This window comes from Callionymus lyra, chromosome 2, assembly GCF_982586985.1.
Source record: "Callionymus lyra chromosome 2, fCalLyr1.hap1.1, whole genome shotgun sequence".
Taxonomy (NCBI): domain Eukaryota; kingdom Metazoa; phylum Chordata; class Actinopteri; order Syngnathiformes; family Callionymidae; genus Callionymus; species Callionymus lyra.
The window spans coordinates 43,142,444-43,168,543 of NC_141819.1; the positions used below are offsets into that span (position 1 = coordinate 43,142,444).

Genomic DNA, 26,100 nt, shown 5'->3' on the forward strand with positions numbered 1-26,100 from the left:
TCTTTGCTTTGGAACTATTGTCTATTGTCTTTGAACCACCATGTCTCCACTCTACACTAAGATGCCATTTACAATTTGTTTAAAAGTAAAAACTATGAATATGATTTTTAAGTCGAATCCAATGGAAAAATCATTTGGACATCTTTTTAATTCAGATGGATTGTGAATGAACGACGACTAATGATAATGACCCCTTAAGATTTGAGCTTAGTTAGTAAACTCACATTTAAGACAAGTTACATACATTTAATTCAGCAGAATCCCAGCATGACTGGTGGAAATAACTGTTTACATGTGCTCCGGCATGGATCCAGTTCTTAAAGTTCGTGCCAGTTATATAATACTTGGAGAGACCTGGAAACCAAGAGAGGGGGAACCACAGACATACATTGAAAGGGCTGTAATTTGAATTAGGATAGGATATAAGTCGTAACCTATATTTTCTTTCCATCTGCACTAAACCTGCCAACATTCATACCATCAAACTAATGCTGCTGAAGAAAGATGTTTCCTCCACCACATTATGTGTCTTGGATGAGATTAAAAAGAGCCATGAAACACTTTCCGTTCTACTATAGTTTTCCTTTCATAGACACGGACAAACTTTTCACCCGCGCTCATTAGATCAAATAAAGTTAGAAGGGGAAAGATAGCCATGGTGAAGGAGTGATCACAGGAAGAATCGGCTTTGATGTTTTCACAGACTCATTCTTTGGCTCTTGTTTAGAGATACAGAGGGACAACTGGGAATTATGTAAGCCGGCTCATTCTTCATGCGTGAAGCTTTCTGGAGTGATACGACTCCCGTTAGCAACTCAACCACTTGAGGAAATCAAGAAGGTTTTGGTTCGTCTCCTCGTCATTGTGTGGTAACAATGTTGACCTGCAACTGTAATTATTCTCATGACATTATTTAAGAGTTATATTCAACTGCTAAAATTATTAGAAAAACTTTCTATCATTAAAAAATATCATAAACATTAAACATATAATTAGTAATTTACCAATTGGATAAATTGGAATTCATTATTTTAATAAAATACAATTTATAAATAAATAAAACACAAAAAAACGGTTTTATATGGATTTTTTTTTTTAGTAAATTAGCATTATTTGGTTCATTTGAAAAATTTTAAATAAATAATCCAAAATTCATTAAGAGTCAGGGGCAAGACATGACTTCAAAAAGTATTTCATGCAAATACATTCATGAGGCATAAAAAAATGTGCCTCAACTTTACAATGTCATAACTTGTGTGAATTTGTCAGAACTTTTGAAAACAAAACAGAGTACCGTATTTTCCGCACTAAACAGAACACAAGTCAATGAATAGTCCGTTTTCAAACTTTTTTCATATCTAAAGGGCAGCTTATATATAAGGCGAACCATCGTCTTTTTAGAAATTTAAATGCTTTTAAGTGCTCCGTAAAATACGGTATTGTAATACTAGAAGTAGGTTGAGTGTATTTAACACAGACAATAGAGTTCCTATTGCGATTGATTTGGAAGTCGCCTGCATGATACAATGGAGACAGTGATTTAGTCAATTGTGGTTTGTCGACACAGTCCTTTTGCTCCATTACTCTTCTACTCTCTCCTCTGCTTTTCTTCATCTCCACACTCGTCTATCCTCGCCACTTCCATCCATCACTTCCATCCATCAGCTAATCTGCCTGTATGGACTCCACAGATACAGCCATGAATTTCCGTCGTTCTGCTTGAATTGATTCCATGAGTGTAATACCAAGAGAATGTTTAAATCAGAAGCTAATTACATGTAATCTGTGACTCCTCTGCTTGATGTTATTAATTGCTGCACGTGTTGAGACTCCTGCTGGTCATTAGGGGGCGACCTGGAGTGTCGGCTCAGTTGGAGAAAGTTTAAATAAGCCACTTATTAGACGAGTTAGGATGCTCAACATGCGGCTGATCCACAATTCACTGAGGCAGATTCATAAACCCCGGCACCTGCAACACCTGCTATCAAAAGAGTAGTTTTGGGTCAATGAAGAACCGGGTGTGTGTCATAGTCCTCTTGATTCACAGCACCTGGTTTAATCTGCCGTCTGACAGCGGCTATCTCATCAGCTCTTCACTAAACCGCCTCCATTTCTGCACCGGCTCATCATCCGATTGCATCTGTGCTGCAGTCAATCTCCACACATTCACCCGCCTCACCTGCCAGCTACACTATTATCGACAAGCACCCATTTCCTCCTTCTCATCTGATCGAGCTAATGGTTTTGAATGCTGATTTCGCCGCGCCGCTAGCTAACAGTGGGAAAACGGTCAGACAGAACCCCTATTTTCTTCTTAACAAGACTTCTGCCTTGCACAGTCTATAAGTTGTATTTGGGCAGCGCCTGCCAAAAACCACAACCTGCTTCCTGTAAAAATAAATCAGACTTTCTAGGCCCGTTTGATCCTCAGATCCTGAGAAAGAGTGAATGACGGTGAAGGAGAACATACGTCAAAAAATCTTTAATGTTATCCACCGGTAAAAAGAGGCCACGTAAATATGTAGAACGAAAACACAGACGTCAGCTCCCGTCCTAGAATAATGTCTTATGAAATAGGAGTTCACTTAAAATGTTCTCAGTGAGTTTGAGACCGGGCTTCATGCAAGTACTTGGAGCTGGTCTATTGGCACTGCATAGGCAATGAGAGTCGCAGGACTCCTGCATCTATATCATGTCTGCGTAAGTAACTCATCTGGGTTGAGTCTAAGTCTCAACAAGCGTCTGGTTGTCACAAATGAACATAAATCCGACCATAATCAGATCATGGAATCAGACCAACAAGACTGCCTTGTAGTTCTGTTCTTTCACAGGCATGGTTAAAAGACTGAAGAACAATTATTCCCAGGAAAAGAATCACAACGGCTGGACAAAATCCTTCTCTTTTCCCAAGCTTTGCTCCTACAACACAATATCCTCCCAGTATGCTTGTCATCCCCAATATGAGATTCCTGTCATTTCAAAGTCAATTCTTGGCATAATGTTGTGTCAAACGTGGGGAAACAACCGTGGAACAGGAAGGGTTTAGTCACGCAACTTCCGCCAGGGTCGCAGCGTGACGAACAAACAGATTGGCTTACTGTTATTGGAGAGATTTATGGAGAGACCATGACAAACCTGGAAATCCAGCAGTTCAGAGCCAGACCAGAGCACCGGGAGCTCATAACAGCATATTTCCAGTGTTTTCTTTTCCTTTTTTTTCATCAGGTTTGTTTGAATTCCTCCCCTCAGATTCCTGTTATCTTTGATAGGCTCGGATTGTAATGATGCTTCTTGGCAAGTGACAACAGGAAAGTCTCTTAAACTGATCCTTTTTTTCCACCATTTATCAGATCTTTAGTGCAATCGCTGTTGTTTTTTCCTCTCAGTAAACTACTCTCCATGAGTTTGTTTGGTTGTTGACCCAGATGCTAAAGCTCGGGTCACAACAGTTTTGTGGAGTCAGCTTAGTGAACCAGCTCCACACTTTTTTTCTTCTTCATAGAATAGGAAATGGGAATGTTTTATGGAATAAATTATGATTTTAAATACTTCCTTTTGCTTTCATTAGACACTTAAAAAACTAGCTCACAGACGTACACTACACAATAGCTCTCTTGAACCCTTAATCTTTTCTTTCATGAATCTAAAAGTACATTCACTGCCGTGCTCTTCTGTGCAAAGACAATAAAAGAAAGCCTAAAGTCTAAAGAGATACTAATGGCTGAAGTCATCACAGTCCATTTAGAGTTTGTACATTTGTGGTCAAGACCACCTCAGCCAAGACATTAACAAGACTCAAGAGTGTCAGGACAAGGCTTTCTTGAGAACGAGACCATAAAGTAAATAAATAGCTAAACCATAACTACCAAGAGTTCTGGAACACCAGCTTACAACTGGGATCAACGGCAACTCAAGTATAAATGTTACATTGTACTATTTCAGCTGCAGGAACATCGACAGAGGTGGTGCATGTCTGTGTATGATCTCACTGTAAATAGTTGGTTTGATTTGTCGTGCTTGAGTGGAAATGTTGATGCAGATGTGATGCATGGAAAATTCTATTTGGATGGACGTTTTTGTTTCGCATCAACATACTAAACTTTTCAATTCATACATTCAAAACCAGCATTAGCGAGCCAGCAGTATGACTGGAAACTGCTCTCCTCTGGTCTGCAATGTTTGCCGGTGCAAGAGAACCTGATACCATGACCTCAAACTCAGACAGCTCACAGATGAGCAAGAACACTGCCATTTATAGTACAGAACTCCCATTATTTTGGTCGATTGATGTAGACATTTGTCGAGAAGATAAAAGTGTTACCATTTCACCTATGTTATAATTTTATAATAAAAATGTCCAAGAGTTATGGACACCCAGCTACTGCTAGAAAAGACAGATCGTCTGGACATTTGCGGAGAAGAGAGCCAATGATAACGATAAAGAGAGCACTATGTTCTGCCACACCGTCCAGGCCTGAAAGTCTGAAACACTCCTCCTAATACAGAATATCAAAATATTTCACATTTTGCTTCAATTTCTGCCCCATTTTGTTTCTTATCTTATTTTGATGATCATTTAAATTGTGTTCCCACAGAGCAATTATCAAGTAGAGTCCTCAATGTGACAAAATTTAAATAATGGTGTCCAGGTCAGAATTATGGATTGTCTGGTGTTATCTAGTTTATGCATTCATTCATTGTTGACTTGACATTTCTGGTGAAGGGAGGTAAGGTGGAGAGAAGCCGAGGACACCCTTGAAAGTCAGAACCTTTAAACAAACACTCGCACACACTCAGGGGGTAACTATTAATCACAGATTTGACAAAGAAAATGTTTCAAATTGAATTATGTTTTTAATCTTTCTCTGTATAATAAAGCTCTGAGGTGGAATTTTTCGATCTAATACTAACTCGTTCAACCATAACGTAGACGTTTTTTAAAGCAGCAGTTTAAGATGTTATCCCATGCGAAAATGAAATTTCCTTTGCCTTCGCTGAAAGCATATTTCATATATATATATATATATATATATATATATGTATTTAAATACAACAACCAACCCTCAGCTTTGGATAGATTTTTCCTTTTGCAGATTGTTTGCTGGTTTCGTTCACTCTCACAATAGGTTTGGTGGTGAAAGCTCAGACTCCACCACACGTATATACCAGAAGAACCAGAGTGCAACTGATATACCCACAGGAGAACTTACAAGACTTCACAAAGAATTAGCATTTTTGTCCACTGGAAGGTCTGTGATCACAAGACCTTGAATCTTGTTTGGCCACCAAAATGTCAATAAATGTATGGCAAATAATTGTTCTACACCTTTCGGTAAGGTCATAAGTCTAAAATGTATTTTCTATGTATGTCAGCACGAGGCAAAACATATCAGTCAAGATTTGACCATGATTATTTAATTGGTCAATAAAAGGTTTGCATTCTAGTTTACATTAGAGGAATGACAATTTGAACATGGACTGTCTTTTTTAGGACTTTTTATGAGTTTTCTTTCAATCTGCTGCAACTATTTATGCCTGTTAAATTTGAATTTTGACAGAGTGATCCTATAACATAAGTGTGAAACTAATTTAAAAAGGAGATCTTTACAGGAGAAGAATGATGTCGGATTTTGTTCGAGTGAGGGAATAACAGAGAGAGACTTAAGATGGCTGGATGGTTTCCTAAATGGTGAGGTCTTCAAAATATGTCTAACTGGGAAGAGGATACAGGAATGATCTAAGACATGGTAATTACATCAAACGATTTGGAAACTAAAGTGTTCCCTCAGGCTTCTTTACAAAAGCAGTTTTAACTTCACTGTCATCTTTCACTCACCTTGAAAGCATCAGCGAGAATCTCGGCGCCCCTCTGGTTGGTTCGTTTGGAGAGCCCAACAAAGAATTCTCGACCTGGACAAAGATATTCCTCAGAAGTTATTGAATGTATTCTATATGTTTTTAGGTAACTTTTAAATGAACATTAATTTTTAACTAGCACAGAAACAATGGAGGAAGACGCTAACCCAAAGGTATATTTATATGGGAAACAATTGTACTAAATATGTAATAATATACCAACATTGTCAAGCTAACATAACCAAAGTTAATAATAATATTTGAAAAACTACTAAGACATATCAAAAATAATTTAGAAGGACAATTCAGGCCACAGTATTTTTGTGACTGACAGAAAAGTACATTTTCATTCAGGAGAAGAATCGAGGGCTTTAAGAATCCCTTTTTCTGTAGTGAAGTCTACAGACAGAGCTGCAGAGCTTTTACAAATTTAACCGCGTCTCTGCCAACAGGAAATGTTTCTAGCCCTGCCATGTGAAACCCATTTCTGCTGGAAACAATCATGGCAGCGCTGTCTCGAAACCCAATTAGATGTACTATACTTTTCTTTTTTCCTTGTGGCCTCTATGGTGCAGACAACGCTGACCCACATTTCAACAACCACACGACTGTAACATGACTAGAATCTAATAGAGACCACCATGCTGAGGGCTCTCGGCTTTCATGGGTTTTATGAGCTGAATGCAGAGATCTGGGTCTGTCTAGAGAACTCTTGATTGGTGCAGCGTGGCAGAATATTGAAGGTTGTTTTGCTTTTATAATTCTCTGGTCAACCTTCATGCCACGTCTCATGAGTCCATATCACATTTCTTGTTGTCACTGACTTAACCCTATACAGTGCTCTTATCCTAATTGATGTAAGTTTGGGAACGTTTGTTTTCAGAAAAAATAATCAAGAAGTTACTATGAATACGTTTGTATTGTATGTTGAATACTCAACATTTGACTTTCTATTTCGTTTTTTTCTTTGATGTTTTGTTCCGCTGTGACTTTAGGTTTAATCAAGTCTGAGAGGGAGGAAATCACAGGACAGACCCAGGACAAGGTGGAAAGTAAAACTAGAGCTAGAGGAGGTTTCCATGGAGAGGAAGTTTTCATCTCCATTCTTTACTCTACTTTATTCATTTCACAAGAATCAACCTCGTACCTGTGAAAAGGACGTCTCCACCATCCAGTACGGCATTCTCATCCGTCATCTCCACAATTTTCAAATCCAGCTTCTTCAGAGCTTCTTTCATTAACACAGTCTGAAAGTAAGAGAGAGAAACACGATTTAGATATTATGAACCTTGTGCAGAGTAAAATATTTAATAAGTACAGATTAATCTATAAAACAGACTAAATCCAGATTGCCGACATCTGCACTAAAGACTTATAAACCCAAAGGGCTTCAGTTCAAAGATGGATTCTATTACATCAGAATGGCCAACATTTTGCATTTCCCATAATATTACTAAGAGTCCAGATGACAATGAAACATCTGTAAACACGATGATACAACTTTTGGCAGAATTCTCTGAAGCTCAAATTGTTAACATGAAAGGCTGCGATCCTTCCAATGAGCCGGAAAGATTACGTCATATTGAGTTAGTGGTTCAAGTGTGTTTTATTTATTAGCTGTCGTGTTAAGAATCGGCCACAAAAAAATACAATTTAATGCAGACACACCAGAATTTTTGCCTGCTCTGAGATAAAACAATGTGGTGCACAGGTGGAAATAAGAGGACAAAATGTCAGGTGCCGACTGACCAGCGAGAGCATCAGTGTTTCCATGAGCACTATCGCACGATGACCTCAGCCAGCTGAACTCACTGCTTCTGCTTTTACTCATTTTGGAAGGCGGCAACTATGAGGTCATCCAGGTAACATTCCAGACAAGACTCACAACCACATCATCAGAAATCACACTTTCACTTTCCGTTTTGTATTACGACACGTACAGTATCTGAGGCACACACGAATATATCCAACACTCACTTTTCAAAAGTATCCATCTAACAAGTAATGAGAGTAAATGAAATTACTTATGAATACATGTCAAAATTTTTTTTAATTTAATTTAATTGATGATTGAATATCTTTTTATATTAGAAACTGTAGGATGCCAAGCTCATATTTAAATACCTTGAAATGCTACTCTTATCCCTGCGTGTTTGAAAAGGTATAAATGGCATGATGTCTTTAGTGCAAGAACGACGTTTCTTTCCAAACAGTGAAAACAGTCTTCCTTTTACTCTCACAGTTTTGACAGTGGAATTAATCAAACTATTAGGGTCATGACCTGGCGCCTATCCCAGCTACATGGGGTCGGCGCAGGGGACAATCTGGACAGGTCCCCAGTTTATTGCAGCTTCTGTTGAGACAGACAACCACTCAAACACACACATACCTATGTACAAGTCAGTATTTGATTAAGGCCAAAATTAGTCCGAACAAACCGGAAACTTACTTTGGAGTGCCATGATGTCATGTCTTGAATCCAAACACACACACACACACACACACACACAACTCTCTCCCTAATAAAAGACACTTCCACTCCTTTAGTGTCTCTACTGTCTCAGTGGTCCCCTGATCAGGAATCCCCCATCACGGCGATGAGGAGCTCTTTACCTCAGCTCTCTGGAATTTTCACTGACATCACTGGAGGAGATATGACCCAGAGGTTTGCCTCGACCACCGTGTGAAATGTTATGGCTCCTAAACATAGACAGCGAGATGGTATCTGCTCTCTCATGAGGAGAGCCTGAGCCTCCTGTGACCTCCAGTGGAAACTTAGTGAAGTCATTGCTCTACTCAAGCATATTCTATAGACAAATGACTCCAAAGTAACTCTTGAGCTAACACTTAAAATATCAACACAGGTAATTTTAGGAATCTATTTTTTATGTTTTCTCCATTCCATTTTTTATCTAATCAATTGAAACAATCATCCAAAGTTCAGTCGGTGCAGCTGATCATTGCTCCGACAAGTGGACGTTTGGCAATGACACCGTTTTCCAGCACAAACATTTTTGACAGGATGTTTAAACAGTCATCGATCAATGAGCAGCCCGACAATTTGACAAGGATTTATTTTTTCTCCACGTGGCACAGAGCCAGACATTGCATTCTTAAATAATTTTATCAACATTCCAGTGCCACGCAGCTTTTAAAATCAGATCAATTACACTGCCTTGATAAAGACAAAAAATCTTGTTTAATTACAGTTAATATTGTTTAATGACAGTAGAAAATTCTTAAAGGGTATACATTTGTATGTTTTAAAGTGTACGGCCCTCTGACCGTTAAGAGACATCTATATAACGTTTAAGCTGTTGGAGGAAAACCAGAGTACCCAAAAGAACACACTCAATATTAAAAACATTCGGGAGTAAAACTCAAGTTTCCTTAAAGGGATGGTTCAACCCAAAAAATAATCTAATTTCTACTAACCCTCATGTCGACAAAGTACAGAGTACTAAGTTCCTTTTTAGTTATAAACAAACATGCAAGTCCATTCTAACTAGTGACTGGAGCTCATTTGTCTCGTCTTCATCTTTGTTATTTTATATTTTAATATTTGCAAGGTTTACGCTGATGCCCTGGTATCTTGTGCTAAAAACAAGATTCAAATATAGACTTTTTTTCTAATTCCTAATGTTGAGGCTGCAATACAGGTGGAACATTACAGACGAGCATGACGGAGGTAGTTGGATGTTTTTAACTGTGTCTTTTTGACAAAGATGAAGATGAAGTGAAGTGAGCGCCAGTCGCTACATTAGACATACATTTTTGCCTAAAACTCCTAGACCTAAACAACCTAGACCGTATATCCTGAAAATAATCCCAATCTTTAGACGACATGGGGGTGAGTGGAAAATGAGTGAGCTTTGAATTTTGGATGAATTGTCACTTAAAGTGAGTTGAAACATCATCCTTTTTTTTTTTTTTAAAAACAGCCTCTCTGCGTTGATCTGTCATTATTGGTACAGATTGAAGCAGGAGTCCACACATGTGCCAGTCTGTGTTTCATAACTGGCAAAAGTAAAATGTTATCTCGTTATCGACAGATAGAAGCTTGAGAAAAAGTTGTTTTTGGCTTCAGGAGCAGAGCTGTGTTCACAGGCAAGGTTGAAAGTCGTAAGTTTTGCAATCGGGCTTGTCAGTAATCATAAAGAAAGACTTACAGCCATGTCGGTATTCACCTGCTGCACCTGTTCAAACAATTCTCGCTTGGCACAGAACGACGGGGCTGAGCCAAAAAGCCTTTCCTGAAACCGTCACACCTCCACCTGCCTGCATTCTTCCCCTTCATTAAGACCTCTGGATGCTGCCATCGACGTGTTGCAGCAGACGAGTTGGCCACTTTTTGTGCCGCGTTGGCATGTGACGTCAATCGCTCGAGTGAAACAGTAAACATTCAGGTATCATTTATTTTCTACAGCGACGGGCATGTTCTCGACCGTCAAGACAGAAAAGAACCGACAGGTATTAAGTGGCATTATGATGAGACGCAGCTCTAACTATTGTGTGGCACAGAGGCCTAATAACTGCTCAGCTTAAATATTTCTATAATTAGAGTGCATTACTTTTTGAAGCTTCACTTGATCTCGATGTGCTTATAAATATAGCAGTTGCTTCTGTTGACATGCTTACACTAATGCTCATCAATGGAAACTTTTATTATGTAAGCCAAGAAGACAAGGCCTGGGGCCAAATGAAAAATATCTTTAAATACATTGTTGGCCAAAATAATTTAACCCAATTTTAATTAAGTACACACCACAAAAGCAAACTCTTCCCATTAACAAGTATTTAATAGCATAAATACAAAACAGTATAGCCTACTTTCCCTTCATGATGCTCAGGGGCCACAGTTTTCCTGTCTGGTGAAAAGCTTGAATCAACCAGAAAACAAAATACTAATACAGGTAGAAGGTAATCAGGAGATAGATGGTGTTTGAGTCAGCTGTATTCATTCTTGTTTTAACTTTTTTTTCCTGTGAAAAGGGTGTAGACAAATCTCAATCCTTTTCAACAACTAGCTTGGACTGTCTTTTACATGATGGCCTCTTACATTCATTTCTGACGATCATAGGAACCTGCCCATCATTGCTTTCCTTCTTGAAAATAATAAACTTTACCAATAAATAAACAATGACAAAAGTGACTAAACATAACCACAGTATAAAAAGTACTTCTACTACTTACCTTATTACCTTTTTACTATAGTGAGTTGTTTTCTTTTTACTGCTAAAATAAAATGTGTGTTCAATATTATGCTAACATCAAGTTGTCTGTTGTGTGCTCAGCCTCAGCTAGGATAGCGGGCGCAGGTTATCTAACCAAACACATCATTGCAGCTCTATTTTCTTCTGTGTAAACAAGTATAACGAGGAGTGTTTTTTACAGCAGTACACTAGGATCACGGTTTAAAAAGGGCATCTGTCTAATCTTTGGCTCTTTTTCTCATCGTCTACTTCTTCATTGCCTCCCTTTTGTGTCCCTTACATTCCCCTCACTGCCTCTAAACCCTCGTGGCAGGGTCAAGAATGCATGGGAAGCCACAGTAAGAGCAGAGTGGCCTATTATCTCTCACTGTGGAGGACATCCAATACCCCACCCTGTTTGGGTGCCAGCTCGCTTTGCCAGCACCTCCAGTACTGCTCTCTTTCTGTGCTCAACATTTCAGCCAGGCGACACGCTGTGTGCCAGCACCCTGCTTTGAATGAAAAAGGCTTTTTAAAATTCATTAGGGAGGCTGAAGGAACCAAAGGGCCAGTCAGCCGGCCTGCCACATTCCTACCGTTCCAGCACAGTACAAGAGACAGAGCAGAGAGAACAGGCTTTTATTTGGGGCTTTTATGGTTCCCTTCTACCCGCTCCCTCTTTCCCGGTACCCATGGATATCGCATTCTGCTAAAAAGAACCATCAGCGTCAACATTTGGAAAGAGAACTGGTTACAAAACAATGACATTCCTCAGAGCCATCCTAGTTTAACTGCGCCAGGCAACAAAGCTCACCTGGAGCCTCAAGGGGGCAAAAGTGGGCTACTTTAACCTGATCTGGCAATATACATGTCAGGCAGGCAGACAAGACTTGCATCGACCATGAGCACCTTAGAAAAGGGGAACCAGGTACACTTTTGTTCTACACACCTTTTGTCGAGGGGGTTTTAATCGGTTTTTGGACATTTGATTCAAGAGAGTTAATGGTTGAAAAGAAACACGTTGATGCAGAGTTATGGAGGAAGTCCATAATTCCAAGGTCAGGTATGAGCAATAACTAAATAGACATAAGACTGAGTGGTGAAATTCTTTGGTTGGAACAATAACTTGCATCCACTTAAAACTACTCTGGATCAGTTGAAGAGGCCTGCTCTAAAACCCTTTTCTTCATCACAACATTACAATACAGGTGCAATGTCCACAGTCATGATCCCTCTCTGTTGGTCTCAAGCTTCATCTTTCCCTCACTAGTGAAGACGTTTACTCAGTTTGTTCTTGAGGAAGAAGGCTGGGGAAGGGACCAGGGAAGAAAAAAACACAACAGGACATAGCGGAAGTGGGACGTTTTAGAGCAGGACAGAGTTGATCCCTCATGCAATTCTTCACAAGCAACACAAGGCCTGCAGAATGGTTTTGTATTTCATGAATCTCTTATTGCAACATTGGAGCTACAGGGATATCAGGAAGAAAAACGATTAAAATTCTGTTTACAGGAAAACAACACAGACCCACAATATTATGAACCTGTGTGTGCTAGAGCAGAATAATCTCCTCCTCAATCGACTGTGAGAACCAAAAGACACAAGAGTGACTTGTTTGTGTGGACTCGACTCCAACACTGGCTTTTGTGCGTCAGAGCTCAAACTTTGGCATCCAGGACAGAGGATGATGATGGGGACAGATAGCAGACTAAATGTTGTGGAAAGCAAACGCAGGAACGGGGTAATGACTACATTTTCAGGGCCATAAACAAGGTGGAATTTTAAACAATTGCACAGACACCATTAGATATGCAAGACTGCTTCACAAGAATACCGGTCCATTACGAGGGTTCTGGTTTGTTGCAAGGACATTTACAAAAGTAAAAACAAGGCCCAAATAACTAATAAGGTCTGAATATGATGTTAAATCAATTCAATGTTATTAAAAGTGTTATTTCAGGACACTTTAAAGTTGAAATAACACAAGAGATGAGAAAAACAGGTCCCAGAATAACACATCTGAGGTTAAGATCAGGCCTTGACCTAGGACTTGGCTTTGGTATTACCAATACAAATCCGATACCGGTGTTAAATTTTAAATAGTAAAAAGATAACACTGGGCAAGCAAAAATGACAAAGAATTACAAAGTTGGTATTTATTAAGTGTTTACATATTTAGCAGCATTTGGAGAACATCTGGAAGATAAAATTACTCAATAAAGAAAAACAGTGTTATTACCCCATTAGCTACAACAAATGATATGCTATGTTTAACAATATACTATTAAAAAAAAGTTTGTGAGGAACAAAGTGCAAACAAGAAAAATATCCTTTTTTTTAATAAAGATTCACGTTTATTGAACAAAAATGTCCAAATCCTATAGCCTTTATTTAATAATTATTATTATCAATACATACAAGTATTTCCAAGATTTAAGTCAGTACAGTGGTTCTAAATGTTCAACAGGGTGATGAAACCTCTAATTATTAATTAATCCAAGCAGTTTTGCTTTATTTTTTATGCTTTATTTTTACAGTCGCCCGGAGGCTTCTCTCTTCTCTGCAGAATAGCGGTCTTTGTTGGGTTTTTTCAACCTGCTCATTCTTTGGCATGATGCGTCTTTGGCTGCCTAATTCTTTTAGCGGTGTTGAATCTTGCAGCGTGACTTCCCCCTCCAAACATCCACACACATCCACACTGCACACCCGCCCTCTGTGTGATGTCAGCCCAAACATATAGTTACATTGCCTGGATCAGATCTGTGGATTAGACATTTTTCACCTAAACCCAATCCGACTTTTAGATGCTGGATCAGACCGATAGGTCCATCCTTGATCTTTCATTTGTAATGTATCTTTGATCTTTCATATTCGTAATCAGGCTCATTGCAATTATTTCAATCATTCAGTCCGAATACAAATCTTCTTTTTTTTTCAAACTTTTGCGCTTAAGCCTCACATCATCAACTTTGAGATGGTCACTGGCTGACATGCTTTATAAGGGCTTGTGGGTGATATGGGTGTCAAACTCCACTGCATCTATATTGCTCAGGTTTTCACATGAAAATCTATATGAATTAAACATTTATGATCAACTGACAAAATCCTAAAAGCCAACATACACACATATGGCCACACATACATGGAAAAGGGTCCAATGAAATTCTGTCATGGTGTTCCAACGGTACAGTTCAATCGTCCAGCGACTAAGAATATTAACACTGTCAGTGACGGCCATGTGCATACGTAATGAAGTCATTTACCAGCAGCCTAAAGAAAACAGGCCCTCTGCGGCCGTCCTTGGCTTGTACAAATAAATCCTTAGTGTATGTTGGAACATACCTGTGGTTAACCAAGCCATGACACCCCATCCCCCCTCCCTCACTGTTGCAACCCCTCATCAGCTTTAGGATTACATAAATGCTGAGAAGTAGGTCAACAGGAGGGCGTGCACACTCCTGGAGACCCTCGCACCACATCAACCTGCTGGACGAGAGCCTTTTCAGCTCGACTTCAACATGGCTACTGTGATATCAGGGGTCCAAAGAGAAACCAGTTGCTGCAATTGTTTTAGTAAAAACATGATTGATGTGAAAGAAACACTTGTGGAACTCAGAAACTTGGCTAAATTGACATTGATCAGAGCAGAGTCAGCCAAAAGTTCTGATACAGGAAAACGGACTCTGAATCCTCAGGCAGGCCATGAAGATGGAGTCATTCAGCCACAGTCAGGAAAACAGTGCAGGCTTCTGTAATCACAACATCCTCTTTCCAGTCGTTTCTATTTATTGACCTTGATCCCTGCAGACTGGACCCTTGGCTTTGCTAGGATTCATCCATCTTCCAAGTATAGTAGCATGAAAACATTCCACACATTCACAGGAATACTCAAGTGCCTAGTTTTGAGGGAAATATAATAACGAGGCAAATATTTTGTAACTTAGCGTGTGAGGATAAAGCTGGGCTATTTGAATGTTCAACAAACTGCTTGTTTCACAAACATCGATACTAAGACAGCGCTGAGACCGCTAAAATCTCCTGAATAGGTGAAATATAACTAAAGACCATATATGAATGAATGAGGGAAAAGTCAACAAACAGAGAACCAGAAAAGCACAAAGGCAGCCAAGGACTCCTTTTAATATTTATTTATAAAACAGCGGAGGTTTGTCTGACACTGCGAAACGTTACACAAAAAAATATCATCTAGGACAAGCTAGTATTAAAACATTCACATTCAAAACATTATGTAAGACACCGCAGTCATGATCTCTTCTGCTGATGCATTCATATTTACCATCACAAAACACTACTTCACAACAACAGCACTAACACTGAACACCACTACATTTGACAGACAAATATCTATACTACATCAGACTCATGGCAACTGATCTGCAGGCCTTGTGTCTTTAGCACAATTATGACACAAGGAACTGAAGTTTAGTTACTGATTTAAACTTAGTTTTCATCTTCAGAACAAATTGAAAGCTCAGTTTTTAATTTTTTCTTTAATTGTTTACTTTAATTCAGTTCCTTGTTTTTTCATTAAAAGTTGATTTAACATCAAAAATATATATATATATTTTTTGTAATTGTAGTTTACACATAACTTGCCTTTTCAAAGCTGAAACCTCTTGATGGTCTCCCAGTCTGGAGTCGGCGTACTAGTTCTAGTCGGACGACAAAAGACGCGGTTCACACGTTCAGTCTTTTCTTCTCAGTCGGGCTCGATGGTCAATCTGATTGGTTGAGTGCTAAGTTTAGCTAGCGAACTATTGCAGGACAATGAAACGGAAGTGACAATAGTAAACAGATAAGCAGCGATGGATGAAACCACACCTTCATTGAAAACTTCACACCAATATTATCATGTGAATCAATGCGGCGCATCCAGCAAACATTATCAAAACATTGGAACACATCTCATCACCTCCTGCTCCATTAACTCACTCATTTACGTTTATGTCTTGAATTGTTGTCCTATTCACATGCAACCTTCAGGTGAGTCACCTTCATCTCAACATTTGTACATTATCAACGTGTCTGATTCATGGTCATTTTGTGCTAATAATGATACAAAAGGACAATATTGTTGACATGACTTTAATGATCATTCTAGATAATTTCCCTATATCTTGCTCGACACATACGGAAAAGCCCTCGGAGCTGCCGCTCTGAGATCCAGGCGTTTTTCCCAACAGTCGGCGCGGTGTGCCCAGGCCTTTACAGTGACACGCATCAGTACACTTCCACCACAGAGAGTTTAGTGGAAGTACATCTGGTCAAGGACGGTCAAAAAAGACTAAATGAACGGAAAGTGGAATACCTAACAAATGTCACAAGAAGTAATTTTCCCATAACCTGTCAAGAGTTTCCGAGCTCAGTGGTTAACAGCGGCTTATTACCCTTACAGAATCAAAACTTGGCTCCGGGCTGAGCCGAAGATGATTCAATTGAAACAATTTGAGACGGAATCCCGTTGTTTTTGTTTGAGTTCCAGTCGAGGCCTCTGGAAATTCAAAATACCCAGAGAACCCGCATATTTAAGTTGTTTTAACATGAGTGAGGTCTGGGATGTACCACAGAACGGAATGTCCCACCAAACAATCGACAAGGATTGCCTGGATTTACGAGCGTGTACTATCAATGCCCCTGCAGGGAGGTATATTTGGAGTTTGTAGCTCAGGGTAAGAGAAAAAGTAAAGATAAGAAATGTCAGGAAATGAAGCATGAGTTTCATAAACATGAGTCAAGTTAAGATGAATTCCTCAGCACAAGGATTCCCCAGTTACGCTTCTACACAAGGAGTTCCTCGCGGCGCTGCGCTGCTCAGATAAAAAGGAGTATCTGGCTAAGGGGTCAGGGAATCCTCCAGATTGGGAACAACTGGGTGGGTTTCATAATTTAGTGCAGATAGGTTATCAGTTGTTGGTGCATTTGGAGGGTTAATGTATGAAAACCATGACGCACTTTTGCGTGTAAATTGACTTCACTCAACGAAAACAAGACCAATATTAAAGGGCAATCAGAGCCTTGTTGAATGTCAGAGTTTCCCCTTATGATTTGAGAGACTTTACTGCCCTGCTTTAACTGTATGTGTGAAGAAGTTGCAGGTTATTATTTTACTACATATTATATATATATTAATATACGAGTGTGTGTGCGTGTGTGTGTGTAGGTGTGTGTGTGCATGTGGACTCTGTTTTCCTGCAAACACTCGTTTCTATTTATCAGAATTGGGTTGACAACAACAGAGCCGACCGCCGCAGGTATGAAATGTGCTGGTGATAAATGTGCCTCGCCTCGTCTTGTATCCACACACGCTTCTAATATTGCAGAAAATCCCTTGATGTTATTTCACATCTGCATTCTTTTCATTGTTCAGGTATCCAGCGGCTCTCAGCTTTGTTCAGGACACTTAAAAATGAACCTGGAAGCGAGTGAGCTCCACAAAAAACACTGTGTGGTTACACCCACGCTTTTCGGAAGAATTTGGTGGATGTATTTCCAAAGCCGAAGAGAAGTTCCGACCCCTGATGATGAAGGATTTCCCAAAACAGTCATATACAGTTGAACCTATGGAAAATAATAGACTTTAATCCTATGAGGGGGAAAATGGTTTCCAACAAACGTTAACTAAAGGTCTTTCCCAGAAACACTTTGAAACCAGACGTGAGCTAGTGTGAACCAGCAGGCGGCTTCAAGCTTGTGATGTGTCAGAGCTGCTCTCACTTCAAAAGAGAACACGATCGCTTAACTCAAACTATTAAGTCTCCCTGCAGGCTACAGCTTATTTGATCAAGAACACCTCAAAATAAACTTTTATTTATGAGGGCTTTTTCATTTGCATGCTTCTCAATTAGGTGAAAAAAAATAAAATAAATAAAACTCGCCCTATTATATTTTGTTTGAGGTGCTTTTAGAAACGCTAAAATCTGCTTCAAAACCGGGGTTCAGTAACAAACGGATGATGTCACAGAGTGACACAAGATCAACTTAGTTGCAGATCTATTAGTTATACCAGTAATCTCTAAATGTAGATAGGGAGCCAGGGCCTTTAGTTTTTTAAGCCCCTCTGCTGTGGAACCAACTACTGACTTCAGTTCAGAGGGCAGACACTAGTTTTTAATACAGCCTATTGTTAGGACTGACTCAGGCTCTCTCCATTTCTTAATTTCGTATAAAAGTGATTTGAGTTGCGGTGATTAAAATAGATATGGATGTTCTGTACAACAACAAATACACTGAAGTTGCTGAAGAATCTTGTATGCAAGATTTAAAAATGGCTATTTATAATACTACTTCTGCTCATCTGGTTACAATCACAGTTGACCTTCATTTAAAACAGCCATGAGGTAACTTCTGACTCTTGACACGCGACTAAAAATCCATTCAGACTCGCACAACGCAAGCCAAGCTTCAGAGTCTGATGACTAAAACAACAGCGATGCTCCTTGTCCAGTTGGCCACCACACTCAAATTGCCGACTTCAGCGCTTCCTGTCCCCGATAGCACACGGCCAGAGGTTTGACCCCTCAAACTGAAGCTTGGCGTGTATCCCAAGTGAGTCTGGGGAGGCCGCGGTGCGAGTGGCCCCTTACCCTCGGGGCCTCTGCGTGAAAACACTGCCCACTGCCGCAGTGAAACCAGACAGACTGTAATGGAAACAGCCAACTTTCCAGACACTTCAGGGAAAAGCGAGTATCTCCGCCTGAGCTGTGCACAAAGACACACAATCAAACTGCACTGGCTATGTTAGTCTGGACAGACCACCATCTTGTCTTTCAGGAAATAACTGCGTGGCTTTTATAATGATTAGAATAGGTTGGATAATAAACCCTCCTGTGAGAAGAATCCTCCGCGATAACACTTGAACGACTGCGATTCATCATCCAAAGGAAGCAGAAGATTACTCTAATTTCATCGTCTGGATCGTACCTGCTTGTTTTTACAACTCTTAGGCGGACATTCCACGTATCACATCCCCACATTCTGTCACAAAGCAAACACTGTCTGAGCCATTCATTGATTAATTAGTCCAAGTGTAGGTTCATATAATGTGGGGAAAAAAATATCTACTATCTAATATCTACAGCAGAATCTGCAGCATCACTTTTAGGAGCAGCTCCTAGAGGTGAGACATAGTTCAGTTGTCAGGGTTGAAATGAGAAGATCCGTTAGCTGGAGACAGTGAGTATAACTGAGGAGTCCATACGGAAACCCATCTTTTCCTGCCTGATCTTTTTTCCGTGAAGATTTTTGTAAAAGAACAAGGCGTCCACACTACTGTAAGCAACCGAAAAACGACGTAGAGGAGAAGCGTAAATGCTGGTCATGTGATAATAACTGTAATAAAAATTTTATGTTTACTGTAAGTACATGGTTTGGAAAATATACTTGCTAAAATATGTCTTCCAGAATGAAAGGAAATGAGAATAGAAGAAGGGTGGTACGTGCAACAACATTGGAATGTCTATGATGCACACGAATGAGCAGGAACATTTTGAAATCACAAATCATGAGGTCGTGGTTTAAGTTGTGGTTTATGTGTCAGAGGAGCTATTATTGGCTGAAGCATTAAATGAATCCTCACATGAATAACATTAACACAAGAATAAAGTCAACATTATGTAACGTCAATTAGAAAGAAAAAAACATTAATTTCATTGTGAAATAAATATGTTCAGTGAAATGGAAAAGTATAATTAAAGAGCAGAAGTAAAGAGAACTGTTCTTTGTTCTACTCCAATTCAATGTCTAAAAATACATCTTTCTTGATCAGCTGAAAGTTGTTTGATTTAAGTTTACTAAACAAAACAAGGTGTGGAATTAAACCTTTGTTATTGATTTTGGAATCCGATATCAATGCTCTTCTCATCATCATCCAATTGTTTAGGAAGGACCTCTTAGAGTATACTTTGCTAAGGTGACTTAAATGATTCATTTTTAATAACAAGATCAAGGTTTGATGGGGATCCAAAAGTGATTGAATGGTTCGTTCGAACAGAAAAATAGTCCAAAAAGGGTTAACTGTAACCGGGCTGGGAAACCTGTTGTGTCGGCAACATTCTGATTGTACAGACTTAGAGAGAATTAGCAGTCATGCCCTATTTCACCTTAGAGAACATCCGAGCAGACTCTGAGAAACTTCCAGACCTAGTTCACTTCCTTACATCACTTCAGCGGCAGGAATACAAGCAGCGTGACCCCTCTGATGCCCCGGCTCATCCCAACATAATAGTGCAGGATCTGGTTACACCCCCCACTCCTCTCAATCAGCTCCCTTCCATCTGATAACATATTGAGCTGTTGAGGAGCTCTTAAATCTCACCATTCCGCACATTCCCAGGATTCTGGATGGTGTGACTTCATTGGGCGAGAGATGCTGGTCGGAAAATGGCCTTGGGGCCGAGCCTTTGCTCCAACATGGAAAGTTAAGCTGAGAAAGAATGTGTTACTATATTCAAACCCGACTGAAAGGGAAACACCTTAAACTTAAGACGTGGTTCTGGAAGTTCAAATGAGCAATCAATCAATAAGCAGAGTTGTTATCTGCTCCATCGACACTGCACACTGTAAATGTATCTGGTGCAGCCATCTTTTTAATGGAACTGCACATTGTCCTTTTAAATAAACTGAAACAAATAAATAAAGTTAACCAAGGATACACACTGGACAATAGCAAAGTAACTGCAGCAGATATGAGTGAATGTGTAATTTGTGTGTGTTTGAGTGAGAGAATGTGTGTGTTTGTGTCACTCAGGGAATAAAAGGACAAAGTAGATGAATTAATAACACTGAAGAGCAAAAAATTATGTTTTATTATGTATTACGTTTATGAAATTAATGTATTAAATAAATGAACAGCTTATTCTCTAAAATAATGTTATATGAAAGCCCTAAATGTAAATACACAAGCATTAAAATACTTAAATTAACTGCAAAGGATTTCTTTTACAAGACAAAATGATTTCCCATTGTCACCATCTAGTGGTCTTTGTATGAAGTAAACATTGTTAATGAATGCACAAGTGCTGGCAAACCAGTTATTATATGTTTAGATGTGAGAAATTGTCTTTCTTCAGTTAGTGTATGACCGCACATTCTAGACCAAGGGTCACATTCGCTAGCACCCGAAAGCACTTAAAGTAAGTAAGTAAGTAAAGGTTATTTGTAATGCACCTTTCTAGACCAGGGTCGCAATGTGCTTTAACGAAAACAAAGGATCACAATATTATTACAAAAGTCAAATCTACATCCACTACATAGAACTTATGTGTTTATATGAACTAGAGCTTGTATGGGCAGCAACTTTTGAAGTTTCTTGTGACCATCACTGGGCGACTTCCATGTGTTGACCTTGATGACATCACACAAAGAATAAAATACCTGCTCTTGTGCATGTACTGACTGTAGGCTGATATTTTAAGAATCTAACAAGGTATAGTGCGATTTCTATCTACGTCAGTGTTTTATTTTGGAAAACATTTCATAACTGTTGATGGAGGGCAGGGCTTGGAGAGGTGGAGGCAGCTGTGGCAGGAATTCTCCTTAAATTTCTGGTGATAGCAGGCAATTATATGTCTCTCTGCCTTATGGAATGTTCCTGGAATACTAAGTCCATCCATTAGGTTTGCTAATCAAGCCGAGGTCGAGTGTGTGTGTGTGTGTGTGTGTGTGTGTGTGTGTGTGTGTGTGTGTCTCTCACTGGAGCACATAATTACTAGCTGGTGATAAAAAGAGAGAAGGGGGTATTGTGGGATAGCTGTGCGTGAGTCGCCACTTTCTACAGGCTTTATTGAATGACCGTAGGTGGACGTGATTAAGCCCTGGCAGCTCAGGTATGCACACACACACACACAGGTGCACAGACACACACATGGAAGGAGAATTATATTTTGCTTTTGCAAAATGATAGAGCTCAAAGGAAGCATGTTCTTATGCAAATATTTTGATGAGAAAAGACAAAATACACACAAATTTAAAAAAAAGATTCACCAAGAAAATTCTAATAATCAGTGACATAATGTTGACTTTCCTAAATTATACAGGGGTTGGATTTTCCATTACCAACATGTTTTTTCTAATATTTATGCACATTTTTAAGTTATGTTTATTTGTATAGTACTCTGAATTAGGTTAATAGAGACTTCTATACGATTTTTCAAGAAGCCATTATTCAGAAAAAATATAGAAATAACCAAACAAAAGATCTAGAAAAAAAAGAAAGATATTCTACATAGAATTTCCCTTTTGTTATTCATTATCATTGTGGACTGTAATTCTTTTATTTTTCTAAGGAATTCATTAAAATAACTGTGTCAACATTACTGCACTATTGTGTAACAGTAATATGAGAAAGTATTTAAAAGAAGAAAACTGAAGAAATAAATGTAAATATGCATTTATTTTTAAGATTTGTTAACTGTAACAGAATTATGTATACAAATATCATTAAAGTAAAAAAGGAGATAATTTAAATAAATATTAAAATAATATACATGTTAGGTTTGAGAAACCAAAATTGTTAAATTAACTCAAAAAACCAAAAATATTAAACTTTCCCCCCAGATTTATGCTACAAAAATAACAGCTGTGTTTAAAAAGGGTATTGGTTCATTCATGGTATGTCCTGCACCTTCAGACACAGACAGATCTGCTCAGGAGGGAACAAATGTGCAGCGTGAGAAAACTGTCTTTGGGATTAAAACATTCACCAAATCTGCTGAATCACTTTAAAAACGCAGAGTAAAAAAACACATGCACACTGTCCGGCTTTTTTTTACCTCATGCAAACGGCCAATCCGGCAGGAGCACAGGATGTGTACGTGGACACAGGGACAACAAACGTGATGCATTTCCCAGCCTGGAATACCAAAGTCTGACTGTCAAACACATCGATGTCCCACCTGTGATGCTGCCTAATAAGGGTTTGAATATTTGGGGCCTTAGGTTATCTCTGTGTGGGCGAACTGGAGACGCATTTTGGACCATAGTTCTACACACCTGGTGAATCTTTGTTATCGTTTGTTGGTGTGTTTGGCAGCTACAGCGGCGCTTGAAAGAAACACACACCTAGAGAAGCGCCTTGTGGAAGGTCTGAACTGGAACATTGTTGGAATTTTCATCACTGCGTTCCACTGATGTGGAAAATTGTTAAGTATGTAGGCCAAAGTTAAACTAATTGTTCATTACTCAATATCATCAGTACATGATTTTCACATGAAGAGGTTATAAGGTTTATTCCAGTAAAGTCTGACAGTCACTCCATTTACGTCAGAGGTGAGAGTCATCACAGGTGAGGCAGAGGACATCTAGACAGGATACAGCTAGTCAGACAACCACTGACTAGGTGTTCAAGGCATGCCCAACCGGGAAGAGACCTCACGGCAGACCGAGGACATATTGGAGGGACAAGGTCTTTTGCTTGGTGGTTTTCTCCCAGGAGTTACTGGGGTTACTGGGGTAACTGGGGAGAAGACCGGACCTCGACTAAGCAGTGAAAGAAACGATACGAACGAAAAGATAATTAAACAATTGTTTGTTGTTTTTTTACTTTTACTAGCATTATCGTTACTTCAATTCTTTTTTGTATTTGAATAGGATCCATACATTTCCATCTATTGTTGTACATTTTGAAATGTACCTTTATTATTTTAAGAATTGAGAATAAAATAAGTTAATATCAACAATATCGTCCACTAATTAAACAAGCAAAACCTTTGGTAATGAATAATCACTGATTCACAAACTCCTAAATAAACCTAACACCAGTCATCTGGATGTTCAGCTTTAATCTTCCTCACAGTAAGACGGGCCACCGGCTGGATCCCCGGGTCAAACAGGCGCATGCAGCCATTCTCACACCCATGCATGCATGTAATCAGACATGAACGCACGTGCGCCCACTCGTCATTCCAGATCTGTCCAATCCACAGCTGTTGAACTGCACATGGAGGCGCTGACTACATGCCAGCGATAAGAGTGATAGCTACATGATGACAAACGCCTTCCTGGGTGTTCAAACAACGCTTGCACATTTGCACTGTCGACTAACTTTAGACCCCTGCTGAGAGCATGTGGTCATCTTTCTCTATTGCATGGTGCTCCAAGAGGCTGTGACAGATGACATTGGAACTTCCAAATGTCCCTCTCAGCAAACTGTGATGAGGGTATGAGACATTATCAAGCTAGAGATATGCTGGAACCATATGGTCATTGGTATGACACCATCAAAAAGGCCCCCAAATAAAAATACTTTCAACATTCAGCTTCTGAAACCATTGCCAAAACCATTCCCGTCAGCAATAAAAAGAAGATGACGCCATCTTGAACTTACTAGATCCAGAAGTGTAGAAAATCTATACATACCTAACCAGCTGACCTTTAACCTCTCTGGTGGTAAAACATCATCCCCTCCATGATAATAAGATTTCTTCAATTATGGCCAAAAACCTCTTTTAGGTTCAGCGGGGCGTTGACCCTGGCTAATCAAATTAAAGCCAGCTCATCCTGAAGGACCAAAAAAAGACTAAATGCCCTCTGGGTTAGCTCCGAGACAGGTTGATCCTTAGAGTGGGGCGGACGTGAGGTGACACAGGTCTTGACCTTTGACTTCAGAAATCTAATCAGTGCTCACTCAAGACCAAGTGTGTCGAATTTAATGGTGTTCCACCTCAGGCGTTTCTGAGCTCATTCACTCCCTTTTGTACGAGCTCTCTACAGCTGGGACCACCAGGCTGTGTTAATGCCACTTTTTAGGATTATTGTGTTGTGAAAGTCATCAGGAGGAATATAAGGTTGGCTTCGGAAAAATCACCGAACGGTAGGTCATTTTCAATCTTGAGGAAAACACACCACAGAGGTATTTTTCTAAACATTAACAAACACCATCTTTAAGGAATACATTTGGACAACATCCCTTTTGTGTAGTGGGTTCTCGTAGCCACACTTGGATAGAGACTAGAATCAATTCAGGGGTTCCCATTTCATCAACTGTGATCGACAGAAGGTAGTGCGAGTTGAGTGCTAGACATTCATAACCACACAGATTTTTTTGTCTGGGCAAAGGACACAGACTTCAGCAACAGATTGCTATTATTGTACAGCTCACGATGAAAGCCACCTGTCCAGGATTCTCCTCGACTGGGAAAGTCAGTTCCCTAAAAAATATGGGTTGAATAGGGAGTTGGACAATTCTCGCTTTGAATATAATCTACATTAAATTTTTAAAAAATGATAAAGAGAAAACAGGATCAAACTCATTCGGTCCACCTGGAACCATCCTACAGCTCATTGATTGAGCCCAAATAATTGACTATAAAATAAAAATATTGACTGCTGAGACAAGAATTACCAAAAAAAATTAAATAACCCAATTAACTTTAGTAGTGAACTTTGTAAATAATTTTCACAACATTTTTTTATCTTTTCAATATTTGTAGCCGTCGCAAGGATTTTGTGACTGAGGAAAGCAGATTCGAACTATTGCTCTGTAGTAAAAGACTACGCATGACTAGCAGTGTCTTCTTCTAGAAATCAAGACCAAATGTTCCACAATGACGTAAAAAAAATCTGACAGGAACAATCCCTTGGTAGGTTACCGTAAAAACATTTCCAAATCCCTTGTGATTTTTGGCACAAACGCCCCCCCACAGATGCTTGTGGTTGTGCTTGTAGTTATCACCCGATGATGTCATGGACTCAATCTACGAGGATTACACATACGGTGGGAGCAAAGAAGAGTGGGTTAGCCAAAGGCAAATTGTGGATTCCTCTGACGAACGATGGGAACAGTGATGAGGAATTTTGGCTTTTACTGTAATCTCCTTTTCTACAGTACCGGTTTGGGGCGAATCCAAAGTGTCCCACAGCAAACGCTCGGCTGTGCGGTTCTGTATCCCGCGATAAATACTATTCCTCCCAGAGGCCTTCGGAAACAAACAAACAAACAAACATGACAATGGAAGAGGTTGGCACGAAAGGGCACTCTCTGTGAGAACAATGACTTCAGACGTTGGTGTTCCATTCGTCATTGGAATCACAATCA

The 26,100-nt window shown here is 39.5% G+C and overlaps 1 protein-coding gene across 1 annotated transcript in view; it reads right to left on the minus strand.

Moving 5' to 3' along the window:
- ddah1 (dimethylarginine dimethylaminohydrolase 1) overlaps positions 1-26,100 on the minus strand; it is a 68,557-nt gene that overhangs the window by 10,875 nt on the left and 31,582 nt on the right. Inside the window, exons 3-4 of the mRNA XM_087785377.1 lie at positions 7,004-7,103; positions 5,837-5,910 (exon numbers count right to left, since the gene is read on the minus strand). Of these exons, the coding sequence (XP_087641503.1) occupies positions 5,837-5,910; positions 7,004-7,103 (174 nt within the window). The remainder of the gene's footprint in view (positions 1-5,836; positions 5,911-7,003; positions 7,104-26,100) is intronic.